Source organism: Pelophylax lessonae, assembly GCF_965119305.1.
Source record: "Pelophylax lessonae genome assembly, chromosome: 4".
Taxonomy (NCBI): Eukaryota; Metazoa; Chordata; class Amphibia; order Anura; family Ranidae; genus Pelophylax; species Pelophylax lessonae.
This window is the reverse complement of record NC_138771.1, coordinates 453,419,962-453,439,605: the sequence shown is the minus strand read 5'-3', so window position 1 is coordinate 453,439,605 and position 19,644 is coordinate 453,419,962. Positions and strand designations below refer to the sequence as shown.

At 44.0% G+C, this 19,644-nt stretch overlaps 1 protein-coding gene across 1 annotated transcript in view; it reads left to right on the top strand.

The window, feature by feature from the left end:
• The window catches only part of NDST1 (N-deacetylase and N-sulfotransferase 1), a 233,821-nt gene that overhangs the window by 78,903 nt on the left and 135,274 nt on the right, over positions 1–19,644 (top strand). The window contains exon 2 of the mRNA XM_082256097.1: positions 18,020–18,843. Coding sequence (XP_082112223.1) covers positions 18,331–18,843 — 513 coding nt within the window. The 5' untranslated portion in view covers positions 18,020–18,330. The remainder of the gene's footprint in view (positions 1–18,019; positions 18,844–19,644) is intronic.

Below are 19,644 nucleotides of genomic sequence, written 5' to 3'. Positions count from 1 at the left end.
TTACGTTGTGAAATGGTTATGCTCAAATGAGCTATAATCCTGCACACCACTGATGGTAGAAGGAGCTTCTTTGCTCTGTTGCTTGTTGCACAGTGGAATTGTCTCCTGGACAGCAGTAGCCATCCACTGAATGATGCTAATTGTCACAGTGGAAGTTACAGCACTCCCAGCAGGAATAAGAACGAAGGAAGATAACTGGAGTGAGTGACACTGTGTCGTTTTTGCAGATATTTTCAGCTATTTCTCTCACCATTTAATGTCTAAGGAAAAATGGAAAATTGAGGGTGACATTCTAGCAGTATACAGAGTTCAGGCATGCCTCAGGAGGCGAGGTTATAATATGCAATAAAATCATACGAAGGCTGGCAAATGCCTTCACATACTTCAGGCTAAAGGGGCATGGAGTAAAACAAGGCCTTGCCACGTGCAGAAAAAAGTAAAATAATTTAGGAATATTGGGGTATTTCCATCCAAAATTGTAATTTATGTGAAATTTATTTTGATGTGGCCTTCACATTTTACATTCGTGGTTCACATTTTTATGACGGAATATATTGTACAGACTTAAGTTTACTCTTGATTTTGGTATGTCAGACTCTGCAGTCTGTATCCTTGCTGAACATGGGCAGTTTTCATGCTAAATACTAAATAACTGCTGAGATAAAATCACACAAAAAAAGGAAAATAAATATATTATTCAGTAAGTCGTTAGGAGTTATAGCTGACCCATAAGAGTTGATTTCCTAAAGGCAAAAAGACAGTGCAGTTGCTCCAGTGCTTAGTAAATAAGGTAAACCTTCATTTTGCAAAGAGTACTTAACCGGTTGCCGACCGCCGCAAGTACATATACTGCGGCGGTCAGCCCCGGCCAGGCAAAGTGACGTACCGGTATGTCACTCGCCTGTGAGCCAATAGGGGGCGAGCGCGCGCCGCCGGAGGCACGCTCCCGCCCTCGCTTACTCTGATCCCCGCGCGTGTGACCGGCGGACTCGCGATTGTCAGTTACAGAGGGAGAAAGGCAGGCGGCTAATGTAAACAAAGCCGCCTGTCACTCTCCCTTGTGTAACAGCAGAGATCATACGGTCCTGCTATGTAGGATTGTAGATCTCTGCTGTTACATGAAAAGCCACATCCCTGCACAGTTAGAAGCATGCCCCTAGGGACACACTTAACCCCTCCTTCTCCAATAAAGTTAACCCCTTCCCTGCCAGTTTCATTTTTACAGTAACAGTGCATATGTATAGCACTGATTACTGTAGTAATGTCACTGGTACCCCCAAAAGTGTCAAAAATTGCAGTCAAGGGTCCACTCTGTCCGCCGCAATGTCGCAGTCCCGCAAAAAAAATCGCAGATCGCCGCCATTACCCATTAAAAAAAAAAAAATGACATAAATCTTTCCCTTAGTTAGAAAACGCAATAACTTTTGCGCAAACCAATCAAAATACGATTTTTGCAATTTTTTTTTTTTGTTTTTTTACCAAACATATGTAGCAGAAAACAAATTGGCCTAAAATGTTAAATTCAGTTTTTTAAAATTTTTTTTTTTGGGGAATTTCATATAAAAAAAATGTGAAAAATATTATTTTTGCAAAATTGTCGCTATTTTTTTGTTTATAGCGCATGATCAAAAAATCGCACAGGTGATCAAATGCCACCAAAAGAAAGCTCTGTTTGTGGGGAAAAAAGGACGTCAATTTCATTTGGGTACAGCGTGGCACGACCGCGCAATTGTCCGTTAAAGTCACGCAGTGCCGAATCGCAAAATACCCCCTGATCAGGAAGGGGGTAAAATCTTCCAGGGCTTAAGTGGTTAAAGAGGAAATTATCTCTTCATATTTTTTTTTCCTGCAAAGTAAATGCATAATGTGCTAGTATGCATCACATACTAGCACATTATGTGAGACTTACCTGCAATGAAGCCCGTGTTGTCCCCGCTGCTAGCCACATCCATCTTCGCCCGTCTTCCTTCCTGGTCTGCGGATTCCGGCTGTATTACTGGCCGGAGCCACGTGACGTCGCTCCCGCGCATGCGCATGGGAGCCGCCGGTAACGACGCAGGGCCCGTGCCATTTCTTCAGAGCACATACGCTGATGACGTCATTGGCTGCATGCAAAGTAAATATCTCCTAAACGGTGCAAGTTTAGGAGATATTTACAGCACCTTTAGGTAAGCCTTATTATAGGCTTACCTATGGTTCACAACCACTTTAATCATGTGCAAGGAAAATTGAAAAAAAAATGCATTTTTGCATGCATGTGATTGGATGATGGAAGTCAACAGAGCTTCTGCTCATTTACTAAGCTCTGGAGCAACTGCAATTGGAAAGTGCACAAACTATTTGCCTTTAGTAAATCCACCCCATAGAGCTGCACTGATGTGAGGCAAGCTGTAGAGCACTATCACTTTTAGGTATGGCAGTGACCACAGTAAGGGCTCGTTCACACATCGTGTGGTGTTTTTTTTTTTGCACTGGATCAACGCAAGCCATTACGAGGGTACATGTTTTCTGTGTGCCCCGCTCACACTTCAGGATACCCAGGAGGTGCAGTGCAAGAAACTGCAGTAAAATGCAGCCATGTAGCATTTTACTGTGGCACACTGGAAGGCACTGCGCCATTCTGCTGTTCAGGGACATTACTAAAGGCACTGATGCCTACTTCCCCTGAATTGACGACTACCCGCATGATAAAACGTAGAACCAGTTTACATACTGGCAATATTTTAGACTTCATAGCTATGTCGGTCGAGAAATTAACATCCAAAATGTACGATCGGATACAAACGCAGGTTTTGGATCTAGGCTCTAAATATAAGGTGGAGTGGGAATTAGCATTACAAACCTCATTCTCTGACACTCAGTGGTCTAATGCTTGTACCATGGCACACCAATGCTCGATAAGTTCAAATATACAAGAGACGGCATATACAATTTTGACAATGTGGTATTATACACCTGTTAAGCTACATGCGTGGTTTCCGGAAATATCAGATTTGTGTTGGAGATGTGGCGAGGATCGGGGCACAATGGTACATATATGGTGGAGCTGTATTAACATACAAAAATTTTGGAAAGAGGTGTCGAGGCAGATCCAATTAATAATTAATATTCTGGTCGATCTTACCCCTGAATGTTGCCTTTTGAATATAACAGGTCGGCCACTTAGTGAGAATAAAAAGTCGTTGGTAAGGCATATGTTGAATGCTGCGAAATCTATTATTCCTAAATATTGGAAGTCGACTAGAATACCTATTTTGAAGGAATGGGTGGGAGCGGTGAATTCAATTTATGACTTAGAGGAATTAGTTGCGGTAGCTAGGGAGAATACAAGAGGGTTTAAAAAGCTATGGGAACCATGGATACACTTTAGGTCGTTAGATGCATATAAGAGCTTACAAGGGGATGGAATATACCTGGCAGTTTAGGGTGTCATTTTTTTTTTTTTTTTTTTTGTCGTCTGTGTTTTTTTTTTTTTGTTGTATATGAATTATTTGAGCATTGCGAGTTTTGTTGGTTTTTTTCTTCTTTATGTATGTATTGATTATTAATCAATAAAAATGTAAGTGTAAAAAAAAAAACGTAGAACCCTAATAGTTTGCCCTTTTTTTTTTTTTTTAAACTAGATTTTCAACTATTAAGGGGTTAATGACATAGTTTCTTGCCTCTCATAGACTCATACCAGGCAGACATATAAATTGCGAGAAAGTGCACAATGGTCTGTATTGTTAATCTGTCTGGCAAATATTACTTTACATGAATCTTGCAAAGTGATGACTAGGGGATAGTTTTCACAGTAAAGTGTGAAACCAAAAGAAAAAGTGGAGACTTTTCATACCGGAACATATTTGTTAAAGGTTTCAACTTTAATTTTAAAGTAGACCTATCATGCCAAACGGAAGGCCTGTATTTTTGCAAGTCCCTGACACTCAAAACATGATTTAGGGGCCCATTCACATTAGGGATTGCAGTAGAACACAACCACTGGTGTGCGATAGGATGACAGTAGTTCCAATGCGCCAATCTTTAAGCATCATTGGCCACGTGGTTCGGTAGATTGCGTCGCATTATACTGAAAAAGAGTACTGCATGGCATACTTTATTCCAAACCACAACACTGACTGTGGTGTGAATTGGCCTGCTGGGAGACCAAACGTTTCTCCTTGGCTTGCGGTGGGATTAGGCTGGAGTTGCTACCAAACACAGTCCCACCACATGTCGTGGGAACGGCCCCTAAAAGCCATTTGTAAATGAAGCAAGTGCCAGAGAAACCAGAATAAACGCGTGTTCTGCCCTATGATACAAAGATGATGTCACGGTGCCTTCCAACAGAGTTGGGAGCTCGAAATTCCTTATGAAGGCGCTCTTGGCAAAGGGCAGAAATGCATTTTCATGGGATTGTACACCCCATTAACGCCCATCATACCATAAGAATATACCTAAATAATAAAATAAACACACAAGGATTGTGGAAAACTTTAGACCGCGGCCCCTATATTGGGTTTAAGCCCTTGGAGCCTAAGCCTTTTTCTGACATTCGTTGCCTACAAGTTAAAATCTGTATTTTTTGCTAGAAAATTACTTAGAACCCCCAAGTATTATAACATATTATATATATATTCCATAAAGATTTTATTGAAAAATGTAAGTAAAAGTACAGCATAATAATACAAATGTACAAATATATATATTTTTTAAGCAGAGACCCTAGAGAATAAAATGCAGATTGTTGCAATATTTTAGGTCACACAGTATTTGGCAGCGGTCTTTCAAACGCAATTTTTTTTTTTTTTTTTTAAAATACACTTTCATGAATTTTAAAAATAAAAAAAACCAAAACCCTAAAGTTAGCTCAATTTTTTGTAGCATATGAAAGATGATGTTACGCTGAGTAAACAGATGCCTAACATGTCATGCTTTAAAACTGCGCACACTCGTGGAATGGCGACAAACTACGGTACTTAAAAATCTCCATAGGCGATGCTTTCAAAATTGATATAGGTTACCAGTTTAGAGTTACAGAGGGGGTCTTGTGCAATAATTTTTGCTCTAATGATCGCGGCGATACCTCAGATGTGGTTTGAACGCTGTTTACATTTGCGGTTGCGACTTATGTATGTGTTCGCTTCTGTGGGACGGGGTGCTCTAAATTTATTTTATTTTTTTCCTATTTTTTATTTTTACGCTGTCCCTTTGAAAAAAAAATTCTGATATTTTTTACTTCTGTCAGAAGAAATGTAAACATCCCTTGTGACAGTAATAGGCAGTGACAGGTACTCTTTATGGAGAGATCTGGGGTTTTAAGACCCCAAATCCCTTCTTTGCACTTAAAAGCACTCAAAACGCCAAGTTTGGCTATTTTGAATGCTGTAGTTTTTTTAATTTGTCGCCTTTAAGTCTTCTGTAAACCGGAAGTGGTGTCATGACATCCCTTCCGGGTTACTAGATCCGAGATCCGATCAAAGCCGATTCCGACTTCGTGAGGGTCTCTGGCCAGTCGGCGGAAGTGCCTGCTGGTCGCTCAGGCCTCCCGGTGGGACGGAGTGAGCCCGCGGAATGCGGCGGGAGGGAGGGAACGTCCCCTCAGGCTGCTTGGGATAACAGCCGAGCAGCTTCTTAGCTGCATCGGTTGTTATCCCAAGAAAGCCAACCGCGGGTACAACCCCTTCAAGCTGAGGCAACATATCTGCGCATGAACAATTCATATAAGGTGCATATAGTAGATCATGTAAGGTACATGTGCATCATAAGTGCTCTAAAAAAGTCCACAGAAAAAGTATAAATTGTATATAGGTGACTATGGTGATCACAGTTCAAAATGAGTTCCTTGTGCAAACAATAATCCAGTACAGATAAAGTGCAGGTGCTCAGTGCAAATTTCCCAATCAGCCGTGTGATATCTAGATAACACTGATCACTCTCCACTGTAATTATGGATGGATCACTCACCAGATGTCGTTGGTCTTTCCATTAAGACCAGTAGTGCTTAGTTGGTCGCCAAGACCAGGGCAGGTACCAAATTGCTGTGTGGTCACTCCGTTCTTGGACTCTGACAGGCCCCACCTTCCTCGCTTCCCACGCCAGGTAGAGGCCAAAGTGAAGAGAGACTCCAGATAGTGTTATACGTTTTAAAAATTCCTTTTATTACCCATCTATAGGTTAAAATGCAAGTCAAAGCAGTAAATCAGAGTAGCAGACCATTCCTGTGACCGTTCACGTACGGAGCTTGAGTAGAGGGCAGTAATCCCACAATGCGTTCCACTCGCTCCCGTGACGTCACGACATGCGTTTCGTCAGTGTGTTGACGTCTTCAGAGGACCTCTGAAGACGTCCATGCAGGAGGACAAGTAATTTCCTCTGACTTATTTAGTTGCATTTGGAAATTCAAGCTTGAGCTATTGAGCTCCGCGAACAGGCATTATTCAGCACAGCAGTTAAAGGAAACCTTGAAAACCTGAACAGGAGCCTACAGCGACACCAGCTGGCTGGATAATGTATTAGTTTGCAATTTTTTAAAAATGTATCTCCTAATATAGAAAGAGAATACGTGGTATATGAAAAAAAACATTCTTCGTTCTCTTTAAATGCCAGCTGTTGTATGAAGTCTCGCCATGTCTCTTGTTGTCCAGGAGAGTGCCTGTTCACACCAATGAAAGTTAATTGCATTAGCGCAGTGTGGTGCCCTTCATTCTGAACAGTGACCTAATGCACTTTGCAACGGATGCTCATTGCAACAGAACGCATTCATTTGCAGTGCGCTACTGAAAAGCGTGCATGCATTATTTTTGGGCAGCACAGTGCACATTAGTAAGTTCTTGTGCTGCAATGCACATCTGTGGGCAGGTGCGCTGGGGTGCCATTTGGAATGAATTACACCGCATTGCACCAACATGCGTAACGCAACATTCTTTGCCAGGCATCATGGTACTACATGCATTACTGCATCGGCTTGGTAAGAACAGGCCCTCTGAGACTATTTTATGCCTTTTTCTTTCGGGTAGTACAGGATTGATGACTTGGATATGAAATATTTATTCCTGTAGCACAGGTGTATTTGCAGTCATGCTTGCTATATGAGCAGAGCGTTGTACCATGACCTGCTTCTGTCTCATGTGTAAATTGTTTTATGAGAGTGTTTCTCGGCATCTCCGTGTTGCCCAGGGAAAAGCAGCCCCCAGAGGCTAATTACCAGAGTCACCTCTCCTGTCTGCTGCAGAGTATGAAGGATTCTTTAAAGTCCCTGACAATCGCCTATTAATATTATAAATGCATAGTGCCAGTCCATGATCAACACATTCCTGTTATATTTTAGAATGGTCACAAAAAAGGAAAAGAAGAACAAAAACAGTAATTTTATATACAGCAGATAATTGATCTGATTGTGGTCTGCATAGCAGCTGAAATTTGAAATCGGATGCAAAGGGACCTGCGATGGCAGCAAAAATGTAAGCGGGATAGAATGATATGAACTCCTTTTCGAATAGCACAACTTGAACAAATCAAAGAGATGTAAATTTCAAAACCACGCAGGGCTCCTTCATTAAGGCATATTTGACCACAAATGCCTTGAAGAACCTTGTGCAGTCCGAAAACTAGGGCTTAAACAACGAATCAACCTATTAATAAAAATAGTTGTCAACAATTTTCATTATCGATTAATTGGCCTGCATCTCTCTGCAAATAATGCAATCTGCCGATTGCATTATTTGTTTACATGTCAGTATGCACAGTGCAGCATACATGCAGCTCAGTACACCATTCATGCATGTCAGTATACACAGTGCAGCACGAATACAGCTCAGTACACCTTCCATACATGTCAGTATACACAGTGCAGCTTACCTGCAGCTCCGTACACCATTCATGCATGTCAGTATACACAGTGCAGCACACATACAGCTCAGTACACCATTCATGCATGTCAGTATACACAGTGCAGCACAAATACAGCACAGTACACCATTCATGCATGTCATTATACACAGTGCAGCACGAATACAGCTCAGTACACCTTCCATACATGTCAGTATACACAGTGCAGCTTACCTGCAGCTCCGTACACCATTCATGCATGTCAGTATACACAGTGCAGCACAAATACAGCTCAGTACACCATTCATGCATGTCAGTATACACAGTGCAGCACACATACAGCTCAGTACACCATTCATGCATGTCAGTATACACAGTGCAGCACAAATACAGCTCCGTACACCATTCATGCATGTCAGTATACACAGTGCAGCACAAATACAGCTCCGTACACCATTCATGCATGTCAGTATACACAGTGCAGCACACATACAGCTCAGTACACCATTCATGCATGTCGGTATACACAGTGCAGCACAAATACAGCACAGTACACCATTCATGCATGTCATTATACACAATGCAGCACGAATACAGCTCAGTACACCTTCCATACATGTCAGTATACACAGTGCAGCATACATGCATGTCAGTATAAACAGTGCAGCACAAATACAGCTCAGTACACCCTCCATACATGTCAGTAAGTGCCTGAGAACTTGTGAATGTTTGAGGAGCAATGGGACATGTAGTCCTGGGCTGGAGAAGAAAGTGGGGTGAGGGATTTTTGCAGAGAAAGATCAGCATCTGAACCCAGAGAAGCTAAAGGCTGATAGACTGGAAGTAAAGCATCACAATTTAATTTAAAGTGAGGGCCCATTCATACTAGGAACTGCACGTGATTCGCACTGCATGTTCCTGTACGATTCACATGCATCATTGTGCAATGCGATTTCAGCCTATTCCTTTTGAATGAGCTGAAATTGCACAACACCAAAAGTAGTGCATGCACTACTTTTGGAAACGCACGGCAACCGGATTGCATGGTACACATTTTTATATTTTATAATCAGCACTGTAATAGCAATTCACATAATAGGTACATTTTGACATGCTTACCTGAATACAGTGCTGATTTTATTTTACTTATTAAAAAAAAGTGTGCTGCGGCCTTGGATTTAATTTAACCACTGGCCAACTGCTCTATAGCCGAATGATGGCTACAGCGAGGTCGGCCAGTTATGGGAGGGCGTCCTATGATGTCCTCTAGTGATCGCGCCTGCTGCAGAGTGCTCTGTAATTGCTGTGTCCTCTGAAAACCACTGATCACAGATTGAGGTAAAGAGCAAATCAGTGGCTCTTTGGACACAGCTGATCAGTGCATCCCATCAGTGCAGCCTATCAGTGCAACCTCATCAGTGCACATCAGTGAAGGAGAAAAATTACCTGTTTGCTAAATTTTATAGCAAAGTTTGAAAGTTTTTTTTTTTTTTTTTTTTTCTTTTCTTCAAAATTTGTGGTCTTTTTTTTTTTTTCATTTATTTAGCAAAAAATAAAAAACCCTGGGGTGATTAAATATCACCAAAAGAAGGCTCTTTTTTATGAACAAAGTTATAAAAATGGCATATTGGTACATTGTTGCATGACCATGCAATTGTCATTCAAAGTGTGACAGCGCTGGAAGCTGAAAATTGGCCTGGGCAGGAAGGGGGTAAAAGTGCCCTTTAGGCAGGTGGTTAATGGGTCTTTCAAGTGATACTAAACACGCACTGTTTTAAATAATTTACATTTTCCCTTCTATTTCTGTATGTGTATGATGGCTGACAGCTGATAACCAGCTTGTGTAAAAGGGAAATGTACATTGATTATCAGTGTCTTGATTATCAGTGCAGTCCCAACAGTGCCCATCATAGCTTCTAATCCTTGTCTCCTCATCTGTGCCCATCCGTTTTGCCTCATCATTGCCCATTAGTGCAGCCTCATTAGCGCACATCAGTGAAGGAGAAAACAAATTCGCAATAAGCATATTTTTGATTGGTGTGCGCAAAAGTTATCGTGCCCACAAACTAGGAGAAAGAGATTTATTTTTTTTATTTATGTATTTTTTTTTTTTACTGGTAATGGCGGCGATCAGCAATTTATAGCAGGACTGCGACATTGCGGTGGACCGATTGTACCCCCTTACTGATGTTTTTGACACTTTTGGGGGGACCAGTGACATTACTTCAGTAATCAGTGCCAAAAAATATGCACTGTTACTGTAATAATGACACTGGCAGGGAAGGGGTTAACCCAGGGGCGATCAAGGGGGTAAATGTGTGCATAGGGGGTGTTTTCTAACTGTAAGGGGGGGGGCTTGTGAAATTAACACAGAGCCGTGTGTTCCTAAATAGGAGGAACACAGGAGCTCTGTATTCCAGAGAGAACAACGGTCTGCTGTGTTTATAACAGCAGATCGTCGTTCTCTCCTCACGGGGAGCGATCGCGGGTGCCCGGCGGCAATCGTGCCCGCTGGCCCCGTGCATCGGCTTCTCCACTGGCGAGTCCCCAGGAGCGCTTCTGAGCACCGCCGTTCAGGTATGGTGATTCGCGGCCTTCAGGCCGAAGCGGACTTATCCTCAGGACTGGAAGGACTGGATTCTTGCTTGCCAGACCAGGGCCTCTTGAAACTCCCGGGGGGGCCTTGGAGGGCTTCGCCTTGTCACTCGCCCCGCTTGTGGGCTGAAAAGGAAGGTCCCTGTCTGCGACGAGGTTCCTTACCCTTGGCAGCCTGCGGGAGAAAGGTGCTTTTGCCCCCAGTGAGACCTTTGATAATCTCATCCAAGGTAGCACCAAACAGGTGATCCCCCTGAAAAGGGAGATCAGTCAAGGCTTTTGTGGAAGCCTGATCTGCCGACCAGCACTTCAACCATAGCATGCGCCGGAGGACCACCGCCGAGAACGACACACGTCCCAGCAATCCCAGGGAGGGGCCCACGTCCACCCCAGAGTCAGCCATGAGGGAGAGGGGGGGAAACATTTACTCATTTACATTTACATTTACCATACCGGAACAGAGCGGGCACCACTCCAGACAAAACCCCTCGCCGCACATTGGGGGGGGATGTTGGCCAAAAGAGGCGCTGCGACTCGGTCGCCGACCGGTTGTATGCGACTCGGCAGGACGTTTAACCCGCGGGTCAGTCCCCGTCCAGTGGGACTATGTCGCGGCCAACCCAGCGCGGAGCTAGGGCCTGCACGCGCTCGTAGGCCGACTGGGGTGACCACTGGATCTCAGCATCCAGCCTGTCGCCCAGATCCGGCATAATTTTGCTGCCAACCTATGGCACCTGCCAACCTATATATATCTGTATAGCTGCAGCGGCTGGTCGGCAAGTGGTTAAGGACATTTAGGTCACTAGAACTTATTTTGCCAGGGGACAGGTTTGCTTTAATGAATCATTGTTTTATATTGTGCTAGACAGAAGTCCACTCTGTAGGGGTTGATATCACTGTTGATCGGCGCCGATCTCTCAGATGTCTATAGTTCTGTGAAATGCATTTTTCCTGTTCCTTTAACTGTCAAAGCTGTTGCTGCGCACCGCCTCCCCCCACGTATGGACCCATGGCAGAGCACTGGCAGGGATATGTGTGGGATTCTTCTAGGGTAGCTCAGCACAGTAGGATTGGATTAGGGTGCAGTTTGAGAGCCGTGTTTGCAGAATGCTAATGCTGTAAGTAGAGTAGCTGAAAGCTGCAGGGCAGCATTAGGGTGCCCTTGGAAAAGCGCATTAGTCGTGTCGGATCCTGCCGATCTGGGAAGAAGAAAAGGTAGTCTGTTAGAAGAGCTTTGGGGAAAGTCGGAGTCAGCCTGACCACTTGGTAGGGAAAGATTAGATCACTGAGGAGCACCTGTCAAGGTGTTGAGGCATAGCAAGGAGCTGGCTTCTCCCCAGAGGGAGTGTGACCTAGATAGCAGCATTCTATCTGCTTGTCACTGGGCAGGTTTGATTCATGTGGAGCACTGGGAGGCAGACGGGAGGAAAAATGTTTTGGGAGTTGAGAATGCAAATTAAGCTTCAGTAATGAGAGCTTAGTAACTCCAGCAGAGCTGCATTGTGTAGGATGTTCTCACCTCCGCTGATATTGAAAGGGTGTTTGCAGATAACGGCAATGGTGATTAAAATGGAAACATTCGAATATCTCAAGGGTATCAACACGCTTAAGGAATATCGGCATGCTAAAAGCAAATGTCTCTCGCGGTGCCCAGAGCCATCAGTGTTTGCCCGTTCTGGCCATTTGCAGAGAAATCCGGGGAGTTTAAATGTCAAACAACCCCTATCTGAAGGTTGGGAGTGAATTGACAGTGGTGGATTTTTATAGCTGGTATATATTAACCACTTAAGGGCTGGAGGGTTTTACCCCCCTTAATGACCAGGCCATTTTTTGCGATACAGCACTGCGTTACTTTTAACTGACAATTGCGCGGCCGTGCGACACTGTACCCAAATAAAATTGATGTCCTTTTTTCACACAAATAGAGCTTTCTTTTAGGGGTATTTGATCACCTCCTGTGTTTTTTTTTATTTTTTGCGCTATAAACAAAAAAAAAAAAAAAGAGCGACCATAAGAGCCCATTCACACTGGGGCGACCTGTCAGGCGACCTGGTCGCCTGACAGGTCGCCGTAGGTCGCCTGCCATAGAGAAGCTGTGGACCCGTTCTAATAGGAGCTCCGACTTAGAAAAAGGGTCCGGAGCTTCTTTGGGGCGACCTGCATAGACTTCAATGATATGAAGTCCGTGCTGGCCGCTCCGAGGTCGCGGTGCGAGCAGCGCGCCGCGACTTCACAGGTCGCCCCGGGAAGTAGCGTCGCCCCAGTGTGAACGGGGTCTAAAACAGTCCCAATAAAAAAAATATTTAGAAATCAAATTTTTTCATCAATTTAGGCAAATATGTATTCTGCCACATATATTTGGCTACAAAAATCCCAATAAGTGTATATTGATTGGTTTGCACAAAAGTTATCGCGTCTACAAATGGGGATAGATTTATGTTCTTTATTTATTTATTTTACTAGTAATGGTGGCGATTAACGATTTTTAGCCGGGCTGCGACATTGCGGCGGACAGATCGAACACCTATCTGACACTTTTGAGGGGACCATTGACACTAATACAGTAATCAGTGCTAAAAATTGCACTGTTACTGTACTAATGACACTGGCAGGGAAGGAGGTTAAGACCAGGGGCGATCAAAGGGTTAAATGTTTCCATGGGGGGGTGCTTTCTAACTGTGGGGAAATTGACTCACTGGATGAACACCGAGACCTATGTTCCCAAAAAGGAGGAACACATGATCCATGTTAACATCAGCAGACCGACGCTCTGTCTCCATGGGGAGCGATCACGGGTGGCCGGGCCGGCAGATATTGCATCCTCTGAACCCGATGATTGACTCCACCTCTGGCCAATCAGTGCGTGTGCCCTCACTATCTGTTACAGAAAGCGACGTACAGGTACGTCGTTTAGCATAATAGAGCTGACCTGCCGCAGTAAAACTACGGCGGCTGGTCGGCAAGTGGTTAAAAGAGAAGTATGGATTTTAGTTTTTTTTTTTTTGAAAATTATACTTGCCTAGGTAGATGCAGCATCGGTCCGATACTTCTAAACTGAGAACTGAGCGATAGAACACTGCTGATCGCTCAGTTCTGACAACTCCCCGAGCAGAGAGTTGTTGACTGTCAGTCAGTAGCTCTCTGCTCCCTCCTCGCTGAGCTGTGGAGTGAAGGGGAGCGGCCAGCTCAGGCTCTCAGCAGTTCACTGAGAGGCTGAGCCGGGTGTCAGTCCAGGCACCTGGCGAATCCCAACAACATGGTCGTGATGACACAATGCCTGGACTGACTTCTGTGACGTCAGGGTAGAGCGGACTTAAGCCCGCTCTCTGCTGAAAACGGGTCACAGGAGTGCAAAACGATCGGAACTCCTGTAATCCATAGGAGATATACAGCCAAAGCTCCTATAACTTCACCCAATAGGCGCTAAATACACCGTCACCAAGTTTCAAACACTGCAGATGAAAGCCCAGAAAAATCAAGTATTTTAAATGCTTACTTGCAATGTTTTCTTTTTTCCATAAATTATAATATTTTTTTGTTCACATGCTATGTGCCTTTGAACTTGGTAGAAAAATTAACTAGTCTATTCCCTAGCACAGCCCCTCATTCATCCTTGCACCTCCTAGCCCTCTCCTCTTCTGGGAGTTTCTAATTACTCTTTGTGCTGGCCCAGCTCCTCCACCTCCCTACATAACCCCTAAGGCAGGCCATTGATGAACCCGAATTTCTTTCCTGCAACCATAGGGTGTTTCCCTTATCAACATAGACAGTGCTGACAAGGCAATACCTCCTGCTAAACAATTGTCTTCTCCCAGTAGGGGGGGGGGGGGGTGGATGAGCTGCCCCCGCAGGGAGATGACCGTAATCATTAATAGAGGCTATAGCAGCCGCTAGTGATAATCGCAAGTGGATGCAGCAGGCTGGTTGCACCCAAGTGGATCAATCATCCTGGTAGATTCAGCCTGCCCACACATGGTTCAAATCTGGGCTGGTCCCTACTGTAAGGTGAAAGTTGCCGGACGAACAACACCTCCATTCCAGCCACCAACCAGCTGCCATTAGGGTATTTTGACAGCCGGCGAGATCCGCTGTCACGATACAATAGCTGCCGCGGGAAATGTGTCCATCTGCCCACTGTAGCATGGATGATGGAATCTGATGTGTATGACCATTAGTCCCTGGGACATACCCATATGTTCTAGGGAACAAGTGCTTATACCAGCATCATGGCTGCAGTTGCTCATTTTTTAGTGCCGGCAATTTTTCCTGTAAAGGTGATCCGAGTTACTCTACAGGTGCCTGATGAGTTTTATATGGTGCAGAAGGGGGCCCCAGACAATAGAGTATGTTTGCCTGATTTGATAATTTATGGAGAGATTAAAGTTCATATGTCAGTAGGCCTTTTCTGACCGCAGCATACATTTACCTGCCAGAAAAAGGTGGAAATTTGATTAGGTGGGGGTAGGATTTTTTACAGCTGATCATTTTTGGTTTCACCCAATAGCGGTTGATGTATGGAATGCCTGCTAAGCTTCAGTTTCCCCTCTCCACATCACAAGTCTATACTTTTGATCGACGCCAGGGTGCATGTTTTGTGCCTTGATCTTTACATAAAGAGATTAACAATTGGCTGTAGGCACTCCTGAATAGGTGAACACGCCATAAAAGGTATAGAAGGATATAAGACTATTTTCCACTGCAAGTCCTGGCTTGGCCCGGTTTGCTTTTCCACTGCTGGTACCGCATGGTACGGTGTTGGAACGGTTCGGTACGGTACGGTATGGTTTGCTTTTCCACTGAAGTTAAGTGGGTGGGATGTGGGTGGGATAACAACGATTCTCTGACCAATCAGTGGCTAGTAGTAACTGCATGCAAAGGATTGTGGGATATGGTACCGGGTATGGTACCTCTTGGAACCACAATCGAGGTGGTACTGTTTTTGAGAACCGTACCGTTCGGTTCCATGCAGTGGAAAAGCGCCGCCGTACCGTACCTTACCGAACCGTTCCTACACCGTACCATGTGGTACCAGCAGTGGAAAAGCACAAAAGCAAGCCGAACCGTTCGGTTCCATGCAGTGGAAAAGCGCCATATCAATTCCGGTTTTGGTCTGATTGGGCAATGATCATTTTATCTATGGATACCGGCAGCCACCCCCATTCTCTGCTTTCCGAGGGACAAGGCACCAGCCAGTTTGATTAGTTCCCCTGAGAGAAGGCTAGTGCTCACTTTGATCGATCTTATTAGCATACACTCTTGGGGAATACAGCTGTGCATGTTAAAGAGGAGCCATGGCAGTTTTTTCTTTCTAGCTATACATGTAAATTTAATCCGCTTAAAAGCATAGTCCAGTTTTTGCAAAACTTAATAAGTACACCCACATTAATAAAATTAAAAATTTGCATTTATTCATTTAATGCATTATTGCATTGAAGCTGGAAGGGCATTGCAAGTGCGTTTAGTAAATCAAGGGTACAGTGCACAGGCTCTTGCATATTTCCCCCCAGTCCCAAGTCATTTAGTTGTAGGGCTGGACCAAACTGGACTACAAGTACGGTGACCATTCCTTTTCCCAATTGAGATCGATGAGTCCTTCTGCTCCAGTGGTAGATTGTACTTGTAGTCTTCCATTCATAAGTCACTGCAATTGGGTGATGCGGCTGTGTGGATGGAGCCACGCACTGTACTGCTAAATTAAAATATTCACAGGATGCTAAAGGGAGAAGCACCCCGCAATTCAGTTCAGGCCAGTTTTTAAGGCTGGGGGGGGGGGGGGGGTGGAATATAATATGTATTGTACACCCTAACTATGGGTGTAACATGAAATCTGGTCAGAAAGGTGGACTATACATTAAAGATTATTTTATAGATGAATGTTCTTGTACTAAAAAGGTTATATCTGTGTTAAAGTGTATCTTCAGTGCACCTGAGCACCAAAAAGACTATTTAACCACTTAAGCCCCGGAAGATTTTACCCCCTTCCTGACCAGGGGGATTCGGCACTGCGTGACTTTAACGGACAATTGCGCGGTCGTGCGATGCTGTACCCAAATGAATTTGACGTTCTTTTTTTCCCACAAACAGAGCTTTCTTTTGGTGGTATTTGATCCCCTGTGCAATTTTTTGATCATGCGCTATAAACAAAAAAAGAGCGTCAATTTTGCAAAAATAACAATATTTTTCACATTTTTTTTTATATGAAATTCTCCCCAAAAAAATGTAAAAATCAAAATTTTTACATTTTTGGCCAATTTGTTTTCTGCTACCTATGTTTGGTAAAAAAAAACACAATAAGCGTATTTTGATTGGTTTGCGCGAAAGTTATTGCGTTTACTAAGGGAAAGATTTCTGTCATTTTTGTTTTTTTTTTTAACGAGTAATGGCGGCGATCTGCGTTTTTTCTTTTTTTTTTTTTTTTTTTGCGGGACTGCGACATTGCGGCGGACAGATTGGACCCTTGACTGACCTTTTTGACACTTTTGGGGGTACCAGTGACATTACTACAGTAATCAGTGCTATACATATGCACTGTTACTGTAAAAATTACACTGGGAGGGAAGGGGTTAACTTTATTGGAGAGGGAGGGGTTAAGTGTGTCCCTAGAGGCGTGTTTCTTACGGTCATTGGATGTGGCTGTTTGTGTAACAGCAGAGATCTACGGTCCTACATAGCAGGACCGAGTGATCTGTGCTTTTACACAGGGGAGAATGACAGGTGGCTTTGTTTACACTAGCAGCCTGCCTTTCTCCCTCTCTACCCGACGATCGCGAGTGACCAGCGGACATCGGGTCCGGCGGCACGCGCTCGCCCCCTATTGGCTCCCAGGCTAGTGACTTACCGGTACGTCACTTTGCCTGGGAGGGGCTGACCGCCGCCATATATAGTCGGGTGGCGGTCAGCAAGTGGTTAATTTTAATATTCAAAGCATACTCCCCCCTATTCATCCCTGTCTCCATGCTTTATTGAGAAATCACTTTAAAAAACACCTCCTTAGCATATCTGGCTGTGGCTATCTTGAGTAAGGGTAAATAATTAATGTAGCATTTTCTTCCTGGAATCCATCTGCTCTTGGCTCAAGCATGCATGCAGGGGAGTGTGCTTAGCTGAGAAAACCCCTCCTCCTCTCCTCCCCCCTCCTGAAGACTCCTGAGATGTATGACATCATTTGCCTAGGCAAGAAACCAGGAAGTTTCAAATGTATTTGTTAATAATCTTAGAGTTACAGCTTTCGTTAAGATAATATCTGGTGATTCTTCCATGAAGGTCATTGTTCAGGTACCTCCTGTTGTAGGGTGTCTGCAGATACTTCATAAACACGTGATCAGAGTTCTTGCTTCATTCACTAATAATGATGGCTACCAGGACAGGAAGTGAGAATCTTCCCAGTAGTAAACACATGGCCACACAGCAGTAAACACATGGCAAGTGTTCTAACTTTTCCCCCACTCTCTACAAATCGAAATTATTATGAACCGGCAAATATTGCAATAATACCTTTTCATGTGAGTCTGGTGGTTGATGTGTTTTAGATCTCATTTGGCATGTAGTTAATTGCAGGACTGTTGAGAGGTTGAATGCGGCTTATTTGAAATTTTATTTCTGTATTTTTTTCCAGCTAATAAAGTAATTCCGAAATATACGACGACATCACAGGCCTGATTCCCCAAATGATGCATGACGACCACTTCAGCCACTTATGCCACAGCCTCCCTCAAGCGCATCATCCCCTTCGTTTCGCCGGAGAAGCCCTCGATAGGTTAAGTTTGCGGACCCAATTCACCCGATTCATCCTGGAACTGGACTTTCAATGGACATGCCATGGTGACATGAAGAGGATGGGTTAAGGGTACTTGCAACGTAACAGAGGTGTCTGGGCTTGTGTTTGTGAGTGCTTGTGCCCGCTCCTTCTGGGAAGGTGCAAGGATCATGAGCTTGTCCCTGAAGCCACGCAGGTTTGGGAGGCCATTAAGCCCACAACTGGTTCTCTTCCTTCTTTTTGCCTTTTGTCTTCTTAGTGTTTTCATCTCAGCCTATTACCTGTATGGCTGGAAACGGGGGCTGGAGCCTTCGGGGGGTGACGCACAGTCCCTGGACTGCGATGAACCTAAAATCAGCCCTTCCCGTCTTCTGCCTGTGAAGTCTATGAGATCAGTGGATTCTTCACGTACGGACCCACTGGTGCTTGTGTTTGTAGAGAGCCTCTATTCCCAGCTTGGCCAGGAGATTGTGGCTATATTAGAGTCCAGTCGTTTTAAATATCGGACCGAGATAGCCCCGGGCAAGGGTGATATGCCAACTCTCACCGATAAAGACAGGGGGCGATTTGCACTAATTGTGTATGAAAACATTCTGAAATATGTCAACTTGGATGCATGGAATCGAGAGTTGCTGGACAAGTACTGTGTGGAGTATGGCGTGGGGATCATTGGCTTTTTCAAGGTAAGGGCAAATGCCAGGGATGTAAAAATAATTTGCATGTTTTTTTAAAAGTTTTTTTTTTTATACCCTGTACTGTTTTCTTGCTTCTAGCTAATTCGTCACTTAAACAGGTGCAAATACTCCCTTGACAACCAACCACTGTTTAGATGACAAGCACCAGCCTCCCAGTCACAGAATATTGAGCAGTTAAGGCATTTAATGAAGTGCACTATGGAAACGATTGTTAAGGGATGCCTTAAGAACTGCTGCTAAAGACGACATAGCCAGCAGCATACAGATAGATGTGATGCATACATTTTTTTTATAGGCACTTTTATTTCATATAGGTCAGCGTATATTCTGTATCCTTGTACAACACAGCCTATGTTAGCTCAGAAAGTGCAGTCTTGTATATTTGTGTTCCAAGCTCATCTCAACCTGTCATGGCGGAAATATGGTAACTGTGACTTTCTTGTTTTTGAAAATTCAAGCTCTGGAGCTGTCAACCTCACCCTTCCTTCACTACTTTGTGAGTTACAGACCCAGAATAAATATGCAGTAAGTGACGTGGGAACTCATGACTTTGAATACTTATTGTGGATTCTTTTCTGACAGGTACCCTTTAAGCCTTCCTACCTGCAATCTAAATGTCATTTAGTAATGGTTGACATTAACTTTAAGGCTTTGCATATTCAGGGAAAAACAACACATTTACCTAATAAGGCTAGGTCACCAGCAGCACATACCTTACCTTCTCTCCTTCTCCGTTCTGTTCAGCCACTGAAAGAAAGGAAAACTGTAATCTCCAAATTGCTGTAGCTG